The sequence below is a fragment of the Ambystoma mexicanum genome, chromosome 1p (genome assembly GCF_040938575.1).
Source record: "Ambystoma mexicanum isolate Mex_15411 chromosome 1p, UKY_AmexF1_1, whole genome shotgun sequence".
In the NCBI taxonomy this organism is placed as follows: domain Eukaryota; kingdom Metazoa; phylum Chordata; class Amphibia; order Caudata; family Ambystomatidae; genus Ambystoma; species Ambystoma mexicanum.
The window spans coordinates 1,287,967,947-1,287,988,258 of record NC_090921.1 but is presented as its reverse complement, the minus strand read 5'-3'; the positions used below and the strand labels follow the sequence as shown (position 1 = coordinate 1,287,988,258).

Below are 20,312 nucleotides of genomic sequence, written 5' to 3'. Positions count from 1 at the left end.
CCATGACTGTCGTAACACGACCCCATTATTGACTTGCTTGAAGCCCGATTCAGCGAGGTCCACCGCAATGTTTATTGCGTGATTGGAGGCTTCCTCACCCTCTCGGACAAGTAACATCGCCGCCTTCCTATGCTCTTCCGGAAGATGATCCAGCAACGGAGCCAGCCTGTGCCACATTTCTCTGTCGTATCTGGCTACAATAGCCAGAGAGTTTGCAGCCTTTACTGTAGTTGCTCCCACAGATAGCACTTTTTTGCTGAAGTCATCCTGACGTCTTGCCTCATTTTCAGGCGGAGTCGTGCACTTGTGCTGGGCCTTCGCTTTCCTCGCCGCTGCCGCCGACACCACCGATTAAGGCGTTGGTTAGGAGGATAAGCACTTGGGGGTAGACTCTGGAGCCTTACATTTTTTCTCAAGGCAACCTTTTACCACCGGTTCCGAAAAGGGGTGACGCATTGTCTGCAAACCCTCCTTCCACACCTGATCTAGTATGGGTATTGAAAACACTGACCTCCTTCTCTTACCCATGTGGTCGAAAAGAAAACAGTCCTTTTTCTGTTCTTCCTGGGACAAACCGAATGCCTTACATGCCTTCTCCATCATAGCAATATCATCCGGGGGGGACGGGTGAGCCGGGCTCCTTGGGGTTTCTAACTCCATCTCTGACTCCCAGGCTGGATCCCTGGAGAGGGATGAGGAGATATCCGACATGGCTCCTCTGTCAGACTCCGAATCTGGCAGCTCACCTTCCTCTTGGGGTGCCTGTGGTGCTGAGGCTGGTGTGTGTAAGTGAGTCGGTAGACGGGACGGGCCCGGCTCGTCGACGGGTGACTGTGGCAGGTTTATCTGAGGTAGTCTCTGGTCCAACGACTGTACTAAAGACTGAAGCGTGGACAGAATCTCCAACGACAAAACAGATTGAGGATTGAGAAGAGGGGCAGACATCGGAATTCCGGATCCCTTCGTCGACGACTTGTCAACCACTCGTAGCCCGAGGTCTGCCGGGCCAGCTATTCCCCCGCTCCCGTCCTCTCCCGAGGACAGCAACGCTGCCTGTTCCTGCAGTAAAGTATCCGGAGGGATCGGATCGAAAACTTCAGGCCTCCAGGCTTCCTGTAGAACCTCCGTCGACGAGGCCACCGTCGCAGTCGTTGTCAGTGGGACGGTAGATACCACATGCGTCAGTGGTAGGGAGGAGGCCGATGACTGGACCGCCGTTGACAACGGTGGTTTAGCAGGTGGTTTAGGCGATCCCGCCTTTTCTGCACTTGGCCTGCTTTTACTCGACTCTCGACTCGTGGTCGATCTATGGTGATCGCCCGAGGAGGATTTCGGCCTTTCCTTGTCATGCTTTTTTGACGAAGATGACGATTTTCTCGTCGAAGATTCTCTAGCTGAATGACTCCGAGATGACTCTTTCTCCGCCGGTTGAGATTTCTTCGCCGGTGGTTCCGACGATACAGCGCGGTGTGATGTTTTTGCCGATTGTGTGGAGCCTACCTCCGAAGGGGGGTATGCCCCCGCCCCATCATTCAACCATGCCACCAGCCGTCGATTTCGGTCTTTGAGGGTCTTTTGAGAAAACCCTTTGCATATGTCACAGTTATCAGCCGAATGATGAGGGTGGAGACAGTATATACAATCCATATGTCCATCCCCCTCGTAAACTTTTTTCAAGCCGCACGTCGCGCACGGACAGACAGCGCCTTTCCCGACATGAAGGAAAAATTCACCTAATTCCAACTCCAAGTACACAACCTTGTACAAAATAGTAAGACGACGCGAGGAGATCCCACTACTTTGGAGACGGTTGAAATCTGAAGGGAGCCGCGGGGGCGGGGCTTTTATACCGCGACGTCCTACGGGGCATGCGTATGCGGGCCCCAAAAGGACGTAGCTAGGACACAAAAGTGTCAGAAGTTTTCCTATAGGAAAAGGCTATATATGTGTACCGAGGGGTCCCAGTCTGACGACGGGGAATATTCTAAGCATGTAAATCTGGGGTGCACAACTGATTTTGACAGAGGGCCGAAAGTACCTTACATGATGGCTATAGTGGGCCAAAAAGTAAATGTGGGTGGGGCGGTAGGCGCAGTGGGGCGTGGTGTGGCAGGAGGCTTTTTCAACCCCCTATTTTTATTAAACACTATGCCCCATAGCCCCACCCCTCAAGCAAACACTATGCCCCATGGCTCCCACCCCCAAACACTATGCCCCATGACACCCACCCCTCATGCAAACACTATGCCCCATGGCCCCCACCCCTCATGCAAACACTATGCCCCAAGGCACCGACCCCTCAAGCAAACACTATGCCCCCTGGCTCCCACCCCTCAACCAAACACTATGCCCCATGACACTCACCCCTCATGCAAACACTATGCCCCATGGCCCCCACCCCTCATGCAAACACTATGCCCCAAGACACCCACCCCTCATGCAAACACTATGCCCCAAGACACCCACCGCTCAAGCAAACACTATGCCCCATGGCCCCGACCCCTCATGCAAACACTATGCCCCAAGACACCCACCCCTCAACCAAACACTATGCCCCATGGCCCCGACCCCTCATGCAAACACTATGCCCCAAGACACCCACCCCTCATGCAAACACTATGCCCCAAGACACCCACCCCTCATGCAAACACTATGCCCCAAGACACCCACCCCTCAACCAAACACTATGTCCCATGGCCCCCACCCCTCATGCAAACACTATGCCCCAAGACACCGACCCCTCAAGCAAACACTATGCCCCATGGCTCCCACCCCTCAACCAAACACTATGCCCCATGGCCCCGACCCCTCATGCAAACACTATGCCCCAAGACACCCACCCCTCATCCAAACACTATGCCCCAAGACACCCACCCCTCATGCAAACACTATGCCCCAAGACACCCACCCCTCAACCAAATACTATGCCCCATGGCCCCTACCCCTCATGCAAACACTATGCCCCAAGACACCCACCCCTCAAGCAAACACTATGCCCCAAGACACTCACCCCTCAACCAAACACTATGCCCCATGACACCCACCCCTCATGCAAACACAATGCCCCAAGACACCCACCCCTCATGCAAACACAATGCCCCAAGACACCCACCCCTCATGCAAACACTATGCCCCAAGGCACCCACCCCTCATTCAAACACTATGCCCCAAGACACCCACCGCTCAAGCAAACACTATGCCCCATACTCATACAGACCCCAAACCCCCCCACCCCTGCATACAAACTAACAAGTATACACCATGCACCCATACAGACCCGAACCCCCACCCCCAACTCAGCACACAAACCCACAAGCATACACCATGCACCCATACAAACTCGAGCCCCCCCAACTCAGCACACAAACTCGCAAGCATGCACGCATACAGACTAGGACCCCCCACATCTCAACACACACTGAACGTGCACACAACAACAACAAACATTCAGGCAGACCCGACCTCGCCCCCCCCACCCCAACCCTCCCAGCATCTCAACATACACTCCACTTGCACACAAACACATTCAGGCAGACCCGACCCCACCACCCCCACACATCTCAACATACACTGCACTTGCACACAAACACATTCAGGCAGACCTGACACACACCCCACCCCCGCATCTCAACATACACTGAACTTGCACACAAACAAATTCAGGCAGACCCGACACACACCCCACCCCCGCATCTCAACATACACTGAACTTGCACACAAACACATTCAGGCAGACCCGAAACACACCACACCCCCGCATCTCAACATACACTGCACTTGCACACAAACACATTCAGGCAGACCCGACACACCCCACACCCGCATCTCAACATACACTGCAGACATACAAATACAAACACACCCATAGACATCCGACACCCCCCCACCTCCGCATCTCAACATACAATGCAGACATACAAATACAAACACACCCATACACACCCGACACACACCCCCACCTCCGCATCTCAACATACATACAAAAACAAAAAACACAGGACGGAGCCGAAACAGGCACACACACAAACATACAGCCCCCCCACCATGTACTTACCCAGACGTCCTGGAACGCTGGCGAGGCTTCTGGCACTGCCCAAATCGTTTTGGGTTGGGTGTACCTCTACATCTGTGCACCCTGGTGCACAGATGTAGAAGTATACCCAACCCAAAACGATTTTTAGAAATGGAGGGACAGATGCAAAACAAGAGCCTCTTGCTTTGCATCCGTCCCTCCATTTTTAAACATCTTTTTTTTCTCCGGCTTTTACCCGGGCCGCAAGAGAGAGACAGTATGGATGGATCAAAGGGCCATCCATACTGCCCCTCTTCTGTGCGGCCCGTGGGGGGGGGGGGGTGGGGATTGCTCAGCCCCGACTTTATTCTGCCGGGGGTGGGGGGGGGGAGGAGGGCCCCGCAGCCCCCCCTACTCTGCACCCCTGCCAGGGCAGATTAGGTCACTGAGCCCCAGCTTCCCTGGCAGCATACACACACACACACACTGCGTGACTCACGGCCCGGCAAGGAAAACAAAGACTTTCTTAATGGAGGGCGACCTTTGCTGCTTTCGGGCCGCCTTCCATTAGGAAAGTCTTCAACCCTGCCGGGCCGCATCCAGCAGCATCACGGGCCGCACTTGGCCCGCGGGCCGTATGTTGTGCACCCATGATGTAAATCCATGAAAGATCCAATGCTGGAGAAGTAATTTTCATTTGTTTTTAAATGTCATACTTTATTTCAGAATTTCAAAGGTTCCATAAAAGCAAACATAATACGATTATATAAATAATATCATTGCCATGGTAAGTAAATAAAAAGTAACAGTACTGGCTCGATGAAGGACTCGATTCATCTCCTCAAAACCCAGTAAAAGAACAAGTTACTTACCCGTAACTGTTGTTCTCCAGCATGGGTCTGGCATGGATTCACATGCTCATGAATATTCCCCGTCGTCAGGCTGGGAATCCTCGGTAAAGAAAAAATCAGTATCAGTTTCGTTTCTGATCTGTCTTTCCTAGTAGTAACCAATCACTGATCTCTGGGTCATACTGCCCACAGCCAATGACTGCCCTCTCCCTAAGCCCCGCCTCCGGCAGCCATCCTCAGATTTGGTAGCACATGGAGTGGCAGTATGACCAAGTGAAGAGCCGCAGAGGGGTAGGCGGGAGGGTTTGCATGTGAATCCATGCCAGACCCATGCTGGAGAACAACAGTTACAGGTAAGTAACTTGTTCCTTCTCCAGCATGGGGTCTGGCATGGATTCACATGCTCATGAATATAAGATTACATAGCAGTACACACATGCACAACCACGGGAGGTGGCAAAAGGCTCAACATTAAGCAATACATAAACTCAACATTAAGCAACTCTTACCTCCTCACCAGGCCCTTCAGGCGAACAGGTTGCGCAGCACTGCTTGGCCGACCCTGGACTCCTCCCTGGAATCCTGATCGACACAGTAGAATTTCGTGAAGGTGTGCGTCGACCTCCACGTAGCAGCCCTGCAGATGTCCAGCAGGGGCACACCGGACAAGAACGCCGTGGTAGCAGCGATCGCTCTGGTCGAATGGGCTCTCGGACAGCCAGGCAACGGTCAGTTTGCCAACCGGTGACAGTGCATGATACATGACAGCACCTTAGGCATGAAGGAGGGATGCGTCCTGAGCACCACCCTCGTGTCGTGAAAAGTCAAGTATGGAGGCTTGCAAGATAGGGCCTGAATCTCTCCCATGTGCCGTGCGGAGGTGATGGCCACAAGAAAAGCTGTTTTCCACGATAGGAACTTCAACGGTGCCGTATGCACAGGCTCAAAAGGGGCCCCCCATGAGCCTAGTCAGCACCACGTTGAGCTCCCACGCCGGGGCTGGGGCCTTCACCGGCGGGAATGAGCGGAATAGTCCCTTCATAAATTCCTTCACCAGGCGATGAGACCACAAGGACACCCGTCCTGTTGTCCTGGTGTATCTGGAGATGGCAGCCAGATGCATCTTGATGGAGGCGGGAGCTAGTCCAGCCTTGGCCAACGACGGTAGGTACGGCAGTACTTGAGGGGCCGTAATCCGTAGAGGGTTAATCTTCTGTGCCCGGCACCAGACAGAGAACCTCTTCCATTTGTGTCCGTAACACTTAAGAGTTGAGGACGCCCTGGCCTTTGCAAGGACCTCTCTGCAGTCGGCCGGTATATCGTATCCTCCAAACTCTAGTGCTGCAGGACCCAGGCCTGCAAGTTCAGCGACTTCAGGTCGTGATGAAGAATGGCGCCTTCTTCTCTGGAGAGAAGATCCGCGTCCACGGGCAGTTTGACTGATGGGGACGCCAATAAGTCCAGAAGGTCCGGGAACCAGATCGGTCTCGGCCACGCCAGTGCGACGAGGATCATCCTGTACCGGGACCTCTTGAGATGGTTGACGAGCCGGAGTAGCAGTGGCAACGGCGGGAAAGCATAGAGGAACAGGTTGTCCCAGGGGAACGAGAAAGCATCGCCCATGCTCCTCGGTTGGGGGAACCTGCTGGCTAACCTCTGGCACTTGGAGTTCGTCGCCGTCATGAAGAGATCGACCTGGGGTCTGCCCCACAGCCTGAAGAGTCGATCCACTTGATCCTGGCGTAGCTCCCACCCGTGGCACGAGCGCAGCTCCCTGCTGAATGAGTCGGCAATGGTGTTCTTTATCCCTGCCAGATGAAAAGGTACCAGAAACATCCCCTGGTCGACGACCAAGTGCCACAGATCCTGGGCTTCCTTGGACAGGTCTGGGGATCTGGTTCCACCCTGCTTCCTGTCTGGGGATCTGGTTCCACCCTTCTTCCTGATGTAGAACATTGTGGTGGTGTTGTCGGTGAAGATCCTCACCACCTTGCCCTTGAGGGACGGAAGAAAGGACCTGGGGGCCCAAAACACTGCACGGAGCTCCAGAATGTTGATATGAAGCCGTTTTTCCTCCGCGAGCCAAAGGCATCTCGCGTGGAGATCTCCGGTATGCGCTCCCCACCCTTCCAGGGAGGCATCCGTCGTCACCGTTACCTGGTGAGCTGGGGTCTGAAAGTCTGTGCCCACCATCAGATGAGTGCGGGTGCCCCACCACCGGATCGCTCGTCGGAAAGGTCTCGTTGAGCAGTATCCTGTCCTCGAAGCTGCCCGTCGCCTGGATCCAGCTTGCTTCGAGGAACTCCTGCAGTGGACGCATTCGAAGTCTGCACAGGCGTACCAGATAGATGCAGGAGGACATCATCCCGAGAAGGGATTTGATGGATCTTACCCTGGCTACGTCCGTGGCTAGCAGGCGTTGCACCTTGCCCAGGATGGCTTTCGTCCTTTCGTCGGATGGCGAGGCCAGCCGTGCCAATGTGTCGAGCTTGGCTCCCAGAAACAGGGCGACCTGCGAAGGGACCAGGTGGGATTTGGGGAAGTTGATGGAGAACCCCAGGTCCGTGAGTAGCTGGACGGTCTTCGCTGTGTGTTCTACGGCGAGCTCCCTTGTCCTTGCTCGGATGAGCCAGTCGTCCAGGTAGGGATAGACGTGGATCCCTTGTAGGCGTAGCCACGCCGCCACCGGTGCTAGGCACTTGATGAATACCCTGGGTGCCGACTTTAATACGAACGGGAGGGCCTTGAACTGGTAGTGCCGTCCTTGGACCACGAACCTGAGGAACTTCCGATGTCCTTTTAGAATGGGGATGTGGAAGTAGGCATCCTCAAAGTCCAACAACGACAGGAAATCGTCCTCCTCCAGCTGTCCCAGCACGTGCTGGAGGGTGACCATCCGGAACTTCTGAGCCTTGATGTACTTGTTCAGTCGCCGCAGGTCCAGGATGGGATGCCAACCTCCTGTCGTCTTCTTTACGAGAAAGTATCTTGAGTAGACCCCGGAGCCCCGAAGTCTCTGGGACAAGCTCGATCGTCCTTACCTCCAGCAGCAGCTGGGGTACGTGGTTTTCCTTCCTGGCCACGGGTGGCAGGGCGAGGGCACTTCTTTAGAAACTCGAGGGCGTGCCCCTGGGCCAGGGTTTCCAGCACCCAAAGGTCGGTGGAGATGGACTCCCACACGCTGATGAACTTCGCCAGCCGGCATCCCACCGGGGTGCTTCGGTGGGGGCCCGATGCCGCAGTCGGTTCAGTCCTGTTTCGAGGCCGCCTTGCCGCCTTGACCTCCCTGGCGACGACGGCGGGAACCTCCAGACTTGCTCCGTCCTCTATAGGCCTCCTGCGACGAGGAACGGGCCGCTTGACGGTAGGTAGAGGAGCCGCTGCCGGAACCTTTGGAGGCCCTTTGCTTGCCTCTGGTGTTCCGAAAGGACGGCTGTCGTTGCTGGAGAACTCCCAGAGCCCGGGCTGTCTTCGTGTCCGTTTTGATGGCTTGTAGGGACTCATCGACTGTCTTCCCAAACAGGTTGTTCCCGTCGAAGGGCATGTCCAACACTTTGGCTTGAACGTCCTGCCGGAAATCCGTCGCCTTAAGCCATCCGTGCCGTCTGAGGCAAACACTGTTGCCCAACTGGCGGAGACCGGTGTCCGCGATGTCCGTCGCCACCGTTATGGCGTGGTCCAACGCCACCTCGCCTGCTTGCAAGATTTCCAGGGCTTCTGCCCTCTTGTAGTCCAGCAGGAATTCCAAAAAGGGAGCGATTTTATACCAAAGTTCCCTGTCGTAACGGGCAACGATAGCCAGGGCGTTGGCCGCCTTAATCGTCGTCGCCGCTGACGTTATGACTCGTCGTCCCATCGCGTCGAGCTTCTTTTCCTCGCCGTCCGGCGGTGAAGTCTATGTCGATGTCCCCCCCTGCCTTCTTCCTGGCTGCCGCCGAGACGACTGAATCCGGGGTCGGCTGTGCTCTAAGGCATAGAGGGGCTGCATCAGGGACCCGGTACTTCTTTTCGTATCGGTCCCTTTTTGCGGTGTTGTGGACGGGTTCTTGAGGAGGGAGAGCCCCTCGACCCAGATGTCATCCAGTAGAGGTACCACGAGGACCGTCTTCCTCTTGGTCTCTCAACGTTCATAGAGGAACCCCTCCTTCTTCTTTTCTTCGGGGCAGAGCTGGAAAAGCTCGGATGCCCTGGAGATCATCGCATGGAAGGATCCAATCTCATCGGGCGGGGAAGCCCGGCGAGGGGGGGGCGACGGGAGGTCCACCCCGTCGTCCCCGCCCTCGTCGTCTGTGCCCGTCGTGGCCGTGTCTGTGCCCGTGTCATCCCCGCGGACCGTGGAAGGGGAGGAGGGTTGAGCAGGCATCGAGGGCTGGAAGGGTGTAGGAGGATGTGTTCTTCTCCTCTTGGGTGGTGGACTTCCCGACTGGCCTGCCCCTGGCTCCTCCGTTGGGCCTGGCTCCGGCTCCTCCGTCGGGGGTAAAGGCAATCTAGTCCTTATTTCAGAGCATAAGGATTGAATTGCCATCAAAATGGCTGCCGAGTTGTCCTGCGGCACTGGCTGCGACAGGCGTGACGGTTGGTCTGGGGTCCCGTCGGCGCCGCCGTCGCTTTTGTCATCCCCCTCGTCGGGATGCCTCTCGATGGGCTGGTCCTCCTCCATGCCCGCGTCGTGGCTCTTAGGGACTTCGACAAGTTCCTCCGCGGAGGCTGTGTCTGAATCCATGACCGCCACTGGCCCGCCCCTTCTTTCTCCCCCGGGGGCTTCGTGGGGGTTCTTTCGATGGGCTTGAAAGATGCCTCCCTCCGACGTGGCAGGGAGACTCTGGGCCCCGAGGCCGCTACCACAGGTGTAACCTCCGCAGGCTGTGCCAGGGTTGCCGCAACCTTCTCGATAGAGGCCTTGGCTGGGTGAATCAAGGCCTTCGTCACTGACTGCATGCTTGTGACCTTCACCTTGGGCGAGAGCTCCCCGCCTCGCTCCCCATCAGCCGAAATCTTCGAGATCGACCGGGGCCTCTCCAGAAGCTCGGCCGGGTTCTCGGATTTCCTCTTACCCGAGCCAGAGCGTTGGCTCATGGTCGATGGCGCCGGGGAGGATACGCCCTGCCTGGCAGCCGAGGAGCCCAACCGTTCGGCGCTCCCGGTGCCCGCGGACTCGCGAGGCTTAGCCTTCTGTTGGGCCCCCGTCACCGGGGCGCCCTCACAGGACTTAGAAGACCGCTTGGATTTCTTCTTTTTCTTCTCACCCGACGGGCTCTTTCCCTCCAGTCAGTTGGCGAGACGAAGATGGCGGTCCCTCATGGTCCGCTCCGACATGTTTCCGCAAAACGCAGTCCTCCTCCACGTGCGTTTTGTCCTCGTGAAGACAGTAGAGGCATAAGGAATGCTCGTCTTTCTTGAACACATTCTGCAGCTGGCATCCAGGGCAGGCCCTGAACAGCTTCCTGGGCGTCGAGCTCCCTTTCTCCTGGGCCACGTCCGGGGTAGGCCTCAGAAACTTCTGGAATCATCCAAAAGCGGTGTTCGACAAAATCTTCACCCTTGAGGGGCGTAGAAACTTCTGAAACAGGTTCTCGTTGATCGGATGTAAAGACGGTGGAGCTTGAGGCTCAATTTAACCGAAAAATGAAAAATTCTTTTGAAAAAGCACAAAAACGCAGCGAAAGCTCGAGAGCTATAGCACAAGGACTCCCAACACTTGAACGTGCGGTAAAAATCTGAGGATGGCTGCCAGAGGCGGGGCTTAGGGAGAGGGCAGTCATGGCTGTGGGCAGTATGACCCAGAGATCAGTGATTGGTTACTACTAGGAAAGACAGATCAGAAACGAAACTGATACTGATTTTTTCTGTACCAAGGATTCCCAGCCTGACGAAGGGGAATATTCATGAGCATGTGAATCCATGCCAGACCCCATGCTGGAGAAAAACAAGGAACAATACCTCAATACAGTTTTGTGATATTTTTAATGTTACAGGGTGAAAAGTAGTGCTGTAGCCTTCTAAAACGAATATAAAATCACTGGTACTTCTTAAAAATACACCAACTGTCCAAGAATTGCAGGGGAACACGACAGGAGAGACCAAGGCAAAAATATCACAGTCCATGTAAGTATAATTTCGGCCATTTTCAGCGAGTTTCTAAAGTTCCCAAATGTTCTCACATAGGTAGCAAAGGGACAAACCTGTGTTAAAGGGTAAAAAATAGGTATGTATTACTTACTACCCACAGGTACAACAAGGTGCAGCAGGAGGAGCAACCAGGAGACTTGGGAGTCTGATGGAGCACCACAGAAGGGATCCAGCGCAAGGGTTGAGTTCCTGAAGGCTGGTGGGAGCTGGATGCAGAGAAAACCCAGGCTCACAGGTGCATAGTAGGGAGGCAGTAGCAGGATAGAGAAACACCTCTGCACCCTGAGCCAGGAGACCTTAGAGCATGGGTGCACAACATACGGCCCGCAGGCCAAGTGCGGCCCGTGATGCTGCTGGATGCGGCCCGGCAGGGTTGAAGACTTTCCTAATGGAAGGCGGCCCGCAAGCAGCAAAGGTCGCCCTCCATTAAGAAAGTCTTTGTTTTCCTTGCCGGGCCGTGAGTCACGCAGTGTGTGTGTGTGTATGCTGCCAGGGAAGCTGGGGCTCAGTGACCTAATCTGCCCTGGCAGGGGTGCAGAGTAGGGGGGGCTGCGGGGCCCTCCCCCCCTGCCCCTGGCAGAATGAAGTCGGGGCTGAGCAATCCCCCCCCCCCACGGGCCGCACAGAAGAGGGGCAGTTGGATGGCCCTTTGATCCATCCATACTGTCTCTCTCTTGCGGCCCGGGTAAAAGCTGGAGAAAAAAAGATGTTTAAAAATGGAGGGACGGATGCAAAGCAAGAGGCTCTTGTTTTGCATCTGTCCCTCCATTTCTAAAAATCGTTTTGGGTTGGGTATACTTCTACATCTGTGTCTTGGGGCATAGTGTTTGCATGAGGGGTCGGGGCCATGGGGCATAGTGTTTGGTTGAGGGGTGGGTGTCATGGGGCATAGTGTTTGGGGGTGGGAGCCATGGGGCATAGTGTTTGCTTGAGGGGTGGGGGCTATGGGGCATAGTGTTTAATAAAAATAGGGGGTTGAAAAAGCCTCCTGCCACACCACGCCCCACCGCGCCTACCGCCCCACCCACATTTACTTTTTGGCCCACTATAGCCATCATGTAAGGTACTTTCGGCCCTCTGTCAAAATCAGTTGTGCACCCCTGCCTAACTAAAGATTTGGGCTCTAAAGGCCCAGAGGAAAGTACTGCATTGCTGGTGCACCAGGGTGCACAGATGTAGAGGTACACCCAACCCAAAACGATTTGGGCAGTGCCAGAAGCCTCGCCAGCGTTCCAGGACGTCTGGGTAAGTACATGGTGGGGGGGCTGTATGTTTGTGTGTGTGTCTGTTTCGGCTCCGTCCTGTGTTTTTTGTTTTTGTATGTATGTTGAGATGCGGAGGTGGGGGTGTGTGTCGGGTGTGTATGGGTGTGTTTGTATTTGTATGTCTGCATTGTATGTTGAGATGCGGAGGTGGGGGGGTGTCGGGTGTCTATGGGTGTGTTTGTATTTGTATGTCTGCAGTGTATGTTGAGATGCGGGGGTGGGGTGTGTGTCGGGTCTGCTTGAATGTGTTTGTGTGCAAGTGCAGTGTATGTTGAGATGCGGGTGTGGGGTGTGTCGGGTCTGCCTGAATGTGTTTGTGTGCAAGTGCAGTGTATGTTGAGATGCGGGGGTGTGGTGTGTGTCGGGTCTGCCTGAATGTGTTTGTGTGCAAGTTCAGTGTATGTTGAGATGCGGGTGTGGGGTGTGTGTCGGGTCTGCCTGAATTTGTTTGTGTGCAAGTGCAGTGTATGTTGAGATGCGGGGGTGTGGTGTGTGTCGGGTCTGCCTGAATGTGTTTGTGTGCAAGTTCAGTGTATGATGAGATGCGGGGGGGGGGGGGGTGTGTCAGGTCTGCCTGAATGTGTTTGTGTGCAAGTGCAGTGTATGTTGAGATGTGGGGGGGTGGTGGGGTCGGGTCTGCCTGAATGTGTTTGTGTGCAAGTGCAGTGTATGTTGAGATGCTGGGAGGGTGGGGGTGGGGGGGCGAGGTCGGGTCTGCCTGAATGTTTGTTGTTGTTGTTGTGTGCACGTTCAGTGTGTGTTGAGATGTGGGGGGTCCGAGTCTGTATGCGTGCATGCTTGCGAGTTTGTGTGCTGAGTTGGGGGGGCTCGAGTTTGTATGGGTGCATGGTGTATGCTTGTGGGTTTGTGTGCTGAGTTGGGGGTGGGGGTTCGGGTCTGTATGGGTGCATGGTGTATACTTGTTAGTTTGTATGCAGGGGTGGGGGGGGTTGGGGTCTGTATGAGTATGGGGCATAGTGTTTGCTTGAGCGGTGGGTGTCTTGGGGCATAGTGTTTGCATGAGGGGTGGGTGCCTTGGGGCATAGTGTTTGCATGAGGGGTGGGTGTCTTGGGGCATTGTGTTTGCATGAGGGGTGGGTGTCTTGGGGCATTGTGTTTGCATGAGGGGTGGGTGTCATGGGGCATAGTGTTTGGTTGAGGGGTGGGTGTCTTGGGGCATAGTGTTTGCTTGAGGGGTGGGTGTCTTGGGGCATAGTGTTTGCATGAGGGGTCGGGGCCATGGGGCATAGTGTTTGGTTGAGGGGTGGGTGTCATGGGGCATAGTGTTTGGGGGTGGGAGCCATGGGGCATAGTGTTTTCTTGAGGGGTGGGGCTATGGGGCATAGTGTTTAATAAAAATAGGGGGTTGAAAAAGCCTCCTGCCACACCACGCCCCACCGCGCCTACCGCCCCACCCACATTTACTTTTTGGCCCACTATAGCCATCATGTAAGGTACTTTCGGCCCTCTGTCAAAATCAGTTGTGCACCCCTGCCTTAGAGGGAGCGCCTAACTAAAGATTTGGGCTCTAAAGGCCCAGAGGAAAGTACTGCATTGCTGGTGGTGGCGGATTCAGTCAAGGTGAGTTTGGGTGCCGGGATTGGGACTGGATGGGCCGCAATTAGGAGCCCTGGTCGGAATGACTTGAACCCCAATTGGAGGCATGACCCAGACAAGGTGGTACCAGCGAGGAAGTCATGCAGGAAGACGACCCACGTGGCAGAGGACAATGTAGCAGCAAAAGCAGCAGGAGTACTCAGCAGAACCCAGAAAGGGTCACAGGAAACTTAGGAGAATACCCAGGCTCCACTTAGAAGATAGGTCATGGTCTCATGATGAGGACAATGGCTGGTGTTGACCCAAGACTTCCCATGAAGAGCATGGGTGGAGTAACAGGCAGCAAATCGACTTCCAGACCAGCAAAGCAGAGAGGGGCTCCCACCTTTTGCACAAAGGCCAGAAGGATTTCCCTGGAGCATCAAGAGCGGCAGTTGTCTGTCAAGGATGGCCATACAATCCAGCAAGGATGGCTGGAAGAAGCAAAGGAATGGCCCAAGAGGCGATTCTACCAGCAAGGAGAAGCATGGATGTAAAGGACAAAGGAAATGGGGGCTCAGCTGGATTGGCCACACGAAATTACACAGCAGAGGCCCATCTCATCAGCAGTCTTCGGCTTAGTTCAGGAATGGCCCACCATAGTATACACGGTCTCGCATTGATATTCAGATTCCTTCAGACAATGGACAAGCAAGCTTATCAACCCACAGGCATAAAGCATTCATGTTTACATAGCCAGACAATCATGACAGGCCAGCCTAACTTTGAAACACTCAGGAACACCCGCACATTTATGGATTGAAAAGACTGGAGGACAGTATAGATAGCCTTCAGCTAAAACCGGAGATGCCCCTCTGAGCTCATGATGCACTTATTTCAGCAAAACAGCCATCTTGGTAATGCCTCGTGGACCACTGAAAAAAAAGGCCACAAAACAAAATGGTCTGGGGTAAACCTTAGAAAAGCAAATGCCTTAGTAACTAATGGCTACTATTGAGGTACATTTGGCTAGTGATGCAGTATAAATGACTACAACCATGGTGTGGGCAAAACAAAAGGTAAAGATGCCATGGGCCTACTGCACAACTCACTTTCAGGGTGAAGGAATCACCCTGGGATCAATATGGGCACTTACACATCACCCCTGCCACACTAGCCATTTAGCCTAGTCCGGCAGAGCATCAGAAAATGGGTTCCTCTGGTTGGGTTATTTCAGTAAAATGCCCTCCAACCTCGAAAAGAAAGGTGAAAAAACAGATGTTAAGATGGGAGTTTCAGAATCATCAACCCTGTGGAAAGATTCTGAGGACACCCTATTCCGGCGAACAAGGAAAACACCAATGCCCAGCCAAACTCTATTAAGGTAGTGTGACTGAGCAGCAAGGCTTATAATTAGGAGTGTGTGGGTGGAGAAAGGTTCAGTTAAGAACACACAGGGCACTCTTAATAATACAAGCTAGGCAGTGTGTATACAAATTGTTATTTTTATTTAGGATTTGGACAGTTCTTGTCAAAAATCAGAGGTAAGTAAATCATACAAAACTAATATATGTGCATTCACTTTTACTTTTGAACACAGTAAGATCAGAATAAGAACATTGTTGTATAGCAAACCAAGTGAAGAAAAAGACAAGGTAGGTATTGAACCAATTTGAGAATTAATAGGTACAAATAAAGGTGTTAAAACACAGTACACAGCCTTATACAAATGAGACCCTACACTTTAAAAGTACTTCCCTTGCTAGGAGATATGGGCTTACTGCTGACAAAGCCAACAGCCACGTTGCAAGTGTTTTAAGAGAATAGAACAAAAGAAGTAAGTTCTTCGGAGGTCCTCTCACAACCCCACCACTTTTGGAGCAAGCTCAGGGCAGATCCTTAACCAGAACTCCACCGATCACAGTCAAGCAAGGGGGAGGTATGGTTAGAACTGTGCACCCTTTCAGCAAAATGGAGGGGACTGTGGGGGAGAAACAGGTATTTGAACACACCCGTTACTTTCAATTTTCTCAGGGACCAATTCAGGGGCTCCTGAATTTGCTGGACCCACTTACTTTGTGCTTCGGTTCTATTGGGGCAAGCCGATAGGTTGCTGGTGCAGTGGTCAGTTTCGGGATTTTGTTCTGACTAGAGAGCAGTTTCACGCTCTGCAGAGACAGTTCCTAGCTCTGGACAGCTGGAAGACCCTGTCATGAAGAAGAAAGGACCGCCACATTTTCCACGACCTTGGATGACCTTGAGGATATAATGCAGGAAGGAGGCAGCGATGGCCACAATGATCAAATATCGGAAGATGACCCTTGTGGCAGAAGCAAAGAAACTAGCCTTGCAAGGCCCCTCTTCATGCTGGAGAGCTGCAACTGTAGGGGAAGACCACTTGCTCCACAAGTCAAGGGTCTGCGGAAAAATACAAAGAGAAAGGGAATCCAAGTATCCCTACCACACTTCACTGTAAGGTGAGGTATGCAGCGTAAACACAAACGGGGAATTTCCTATCGGAGGACAGAATACCTCTGCACAGATAGCCATAGGGACTGATCAGTGCCCCAAAACAGATGAGCTAAGCAAGGTGAGTAAAGCAAAAAGGCTTTACTTAGCTCTATCAGAAGGTCAGGTTCAAAACAAAAGCAAAATGTTGGGGATTCAATAGAGGTCTATGGAGGGAAACTATCAGAAAGAATCTTTACTACAATCATAGAAACCAACAAAAGGTTTAAGGGACCCACAAAAGTAGGCAAAAGACCCTCAATCCCCCAAATGAATTCAGCATAGACAGATAGATATACAGACAGAGAGGCAGATAAGGCTTCACAATGGGAACTCACCACTAGCTATTGGCGTGTGATAATGGGCTCTTGGCAAGTAAGAAATGGCCTGCTATATGCATGTGGAGAAGCAAAGGGGTGAGTGACTGTTTATGCCTGGCTGTTAGATTCCAATTTGAACTTTGTACCTCGATAGATAGATAGATCCGGGAGTTGATGCTGCAGCTCATGAATTAGATGCATAAGCATAACTATTTTCGGGTACACCAGGTGTTAGAATAGTAGACAGTTTGAAGCTCAGGATAGGGGCACTGGCAGGGTTATGTGTGGTTCTCAGTCCGAAATAGAAATCGTGACAAAGCCAGGATAGAGGTGCTGTATGTCGACGACAGTATTGAAAAACAGGACTGGGGCACACCTGCTAAGGCCTATGAGGAAGTATACAAGTGCTGGGATAGAAGGGCTATTGCAGGTAACAAGCTCAGCATAGGGTGCGATTCCCAGTGCTGGAAAACCACTGGCTCCAGAAGGAAAACTATAAAATGCCACAAAGCGCTTTCAATCTGGCTCACTGTATCATACTTATTAACACCCTAATCTTGACCCCAAGGAGAGAACATGAAGGAAGAATTTCTGGAATTACCTTGACCTGGGGTCTCCAGCTATCAGGTTGCCAAACTCGCCCAGAATGTAGCCGCCTACTTTCACCATGTTCTCATGGCACGCTGGAGCCTGCAGGGCCTGGGCAAGGCAGAAAGGAAAAAGAAGAATGTGTGCATCACTGGATTGGCCCCTTCTGAGCCAGGTGAATTCCTCACCTCTCAGACGCTTGCAACTCTCTCATGTCTAGAACAGCACTTTAATATCATATGTGACAACCAAATCAGAACTATCGCATCATGTTTCTTATAATCTGAAAAAATGAGTGTTCATGTTGCTATCTAGAGTTGTATGTCAAGCACATAAACGCAAACATATGTTTACACACACATATGGACAACTATGCCCACGCCGGCATGCAGCACAAAGACAATGCCAAACACTCTCAAAGAAGGAATACGTACAAGTTCCTAGACGGCAGTCCCACTTCCTCTAAGCTAACAGGGCTTTCCTCCGTAAATGAGAAAAGGACAACCACTGCACAACATACATTTGTCGGTTTAAAAAATAACTATGCCCTTGCAATGCACTGCAGACTTTAAAAAAAAACAGCTTACAAAGCTCCAGTTCTTTACTCCCTGTCCATACCAAAGTGAAACCTTACGGGCCTGGTAACTGAATGTAAGGCCTAATTCTAGGATTCTGGAGGAAGAGTACAGAGGAGAGACACAATACCCTTGCTCAATATTGCCACTGAAATCTTGTTAGCAAGGCTTAGCTAGAAAGCAGAACCAAGGTTGCACTAAATGCCATAAAACGGAGTAATGTCAATTGACTTCACATATTTAGCCAGCAGTCTAAGAAAATCATGCAGGACTATTCATGAGAACATTTCCATTTTAATCCTGCTCAAAGAGAAAATGTGTTTATAAATTGATACACGGTATAGTACACCAACCTGCAAATATAATTTACATATTAGTTATTAAAATGTTAATATTAAGTTGATTTTCAAGGTGATGATATGAGAAATGGATCAAGACAAGCCGTGAGATGACAGGATTTCTCGTGGGCTCCCAGCGCTAGCTCCACTCCCCGACCTTTGCAGCAGCCCCCTGCACTCCTGATGATCGCTGCCACCTGGCTTTTATATTCATAGTTTAGGGGTATATCAGGCACATCATGATTGTATTCTGATGCTGTTAGCTGTGGAAGCGAAGACAGGACGAGTCGCTTCTCTGTAGCCAAACCACAAGTTTGGAGACTTGCTTTGACGACGCTGGCGGCAGCAAAGCTCATAACAGGCACCAGGCAGCGGAGTATCTTGCATTGCAAGAGTGGGGGGGTGAGCCAGGAGAAAAGTCCTGCTACTTTCCCCCCAAATGATGCAGTTCGCATTAAGAGAATCAAGTATGGAGAGCATATATCAGCAGCAAGGAAGGATCTTCACTGGCTCAGAATTGAGGAGTGCGTCCTCTTCAAAGCCATGACAATTGTTCATAGATGCCTACATGGCAAGGCCCCAAAATATTTTAAGGAGAAATTCTCTACCTACACACCTAGGAGAAACCGGAGATCAGCTAACTTAGGCTTCCTAGTTGTTCCATTGGTGAAACGAACTGCCGGTGGTGGCAGAGCTTTCCCGATTAGAGCGGCCAAATCCTGGAACTGTCTTCCTACAAATCTAACACTAGAAGAAAACTATAGCAAGTTTAGGAAATGTTTGAAAACACATCTTTTCCAATAGCTCCCTGACCTGCCAGGGTCTACTTGGCATTCACATGACCGACTAGCTTCTGTTACGAACTAACCCTGTCCTACTTCCCTAATATGCTATTTTCCTTTCAGGATGTTCTCCGCGCCCTGATGCCTGCGGGCTGCCGGCGCGTTATAAACACATAGAAATAGAAATAGAAATGCACCTTTGAAATTTAATGCTAAATTGACACACAGTTGTTCCTGCCCCCCTGATGACTTGATCCGTACCCTCTCCCTGTAACATTCGGACAAGGGTGGGACATCGACATGGACCTGGACCTGTGTGCTCCTGCTCTGCATCGGGCTCTGCCCCTTATTGGGCCTGCAGTGCAGTCAATAGCCTGGAGTGGGACACAGAGCATGCTCCTGCTATGCTGCCCAATGTGCATGGAGGGTGCAGAGCAGGAGCATACAGCAATAATGCAATACAGGATGCCCAGAACAGAAGTCATGCCACAGTAAGAAAGGGCTAGACTGGCTGCCCCATGCCCGGCTGAAGATCTGTGGGGGCACATTTCAACATGATGATTGGGGGCCCCCTGTCCAGAGCGAAAATAGTCTGAGGCACCCGTGGGGTGTATACATTACAATGGCGACAAAGATAAGGTTAATATCCACCAATTATCGAAAGACGGCCAGCCAGCAGGGAGCAAGCACACTAAATGTCCACAAAAGAGCTCTAAACCCTTTTTTTGTCAGCAAGTGGCTGATGTTGAGGAACCAGTGTTAGAAGGCAATGAGGTGATAACACGTCTGCATATCCTGTGGGAAGAGAAAATGTAGCTTGTAAAACGAGCACTGCAAAGCGTACATTTTAATCTGCAGAACGAAAATAGAGGCATTAATATATTGCTGTGTTACAAGACTGCTGACAGGCAACATGTAGGCAGATGCTACTCCTCGCCCCTTGAGACTTGAGGCCCCTTTCATTTGAAAAAGCTGAAAGGCCCTGACGCCATCCCTGGGCTGCCCCCAAATGCAGTCTAGCCAAGTAATAACACAAATGATACTTATGCGTTATTACTTGGCAAGACTGGCATTTGGGGGCTGCCAGTCTAGACCTTTCTTACTGTGGCATGCCTTTTGTTATGGGCAGGTACTGTTTTATCGTGGATGCCCAGAAAGCAAAGTCACCTGACAGTGCTCCTATGTGCCCCTCCAGCTTCAGTCCTGAGTGCATTCACTAGTGCGACTTCAGAAAGAAGTCATATCATCTCTTTCTGACTCTAGAAATAAAAGGCCTGACTTCTTTCGCAAATCGAACTAGTAATGCACTCAGGACTGGTGATGAGAGTGCACACAAGCGCACTCAGGTTTCTGTGTCCCGCACTGCTCCAGGCTGCAGCGGCTCAGAACGGGGGATGGTCACAGACAA

At 52.2% G+C, this 20,312-nt stretch overlaps 1 protein-coding gene across 2 annotated transcripts in view; it reads right to left on the bottom strand.

Moving 5' to 3' along the window:
• Positions 1–20,312, bottom strand: part of AP2A1 (adaptor related protein complex 2 subunit alpha 1) — an 891,085-nt gene that overhangs the window by 384,198 nt on the left and 486,575 nt on the right. For both annotated transcript variants that reach the window (XM_069605316.1, XM_069605324.1), the window contains exon 12: positions 17,223–17,320. In XM_069605316.1, the coding sequence (XP_069461417.1) occupies positions 17,223–17,320 (98 nt within the window). The remainder of the gene's footprint in view (positions 1–17,222; positions 17,321–20,312) is intronic.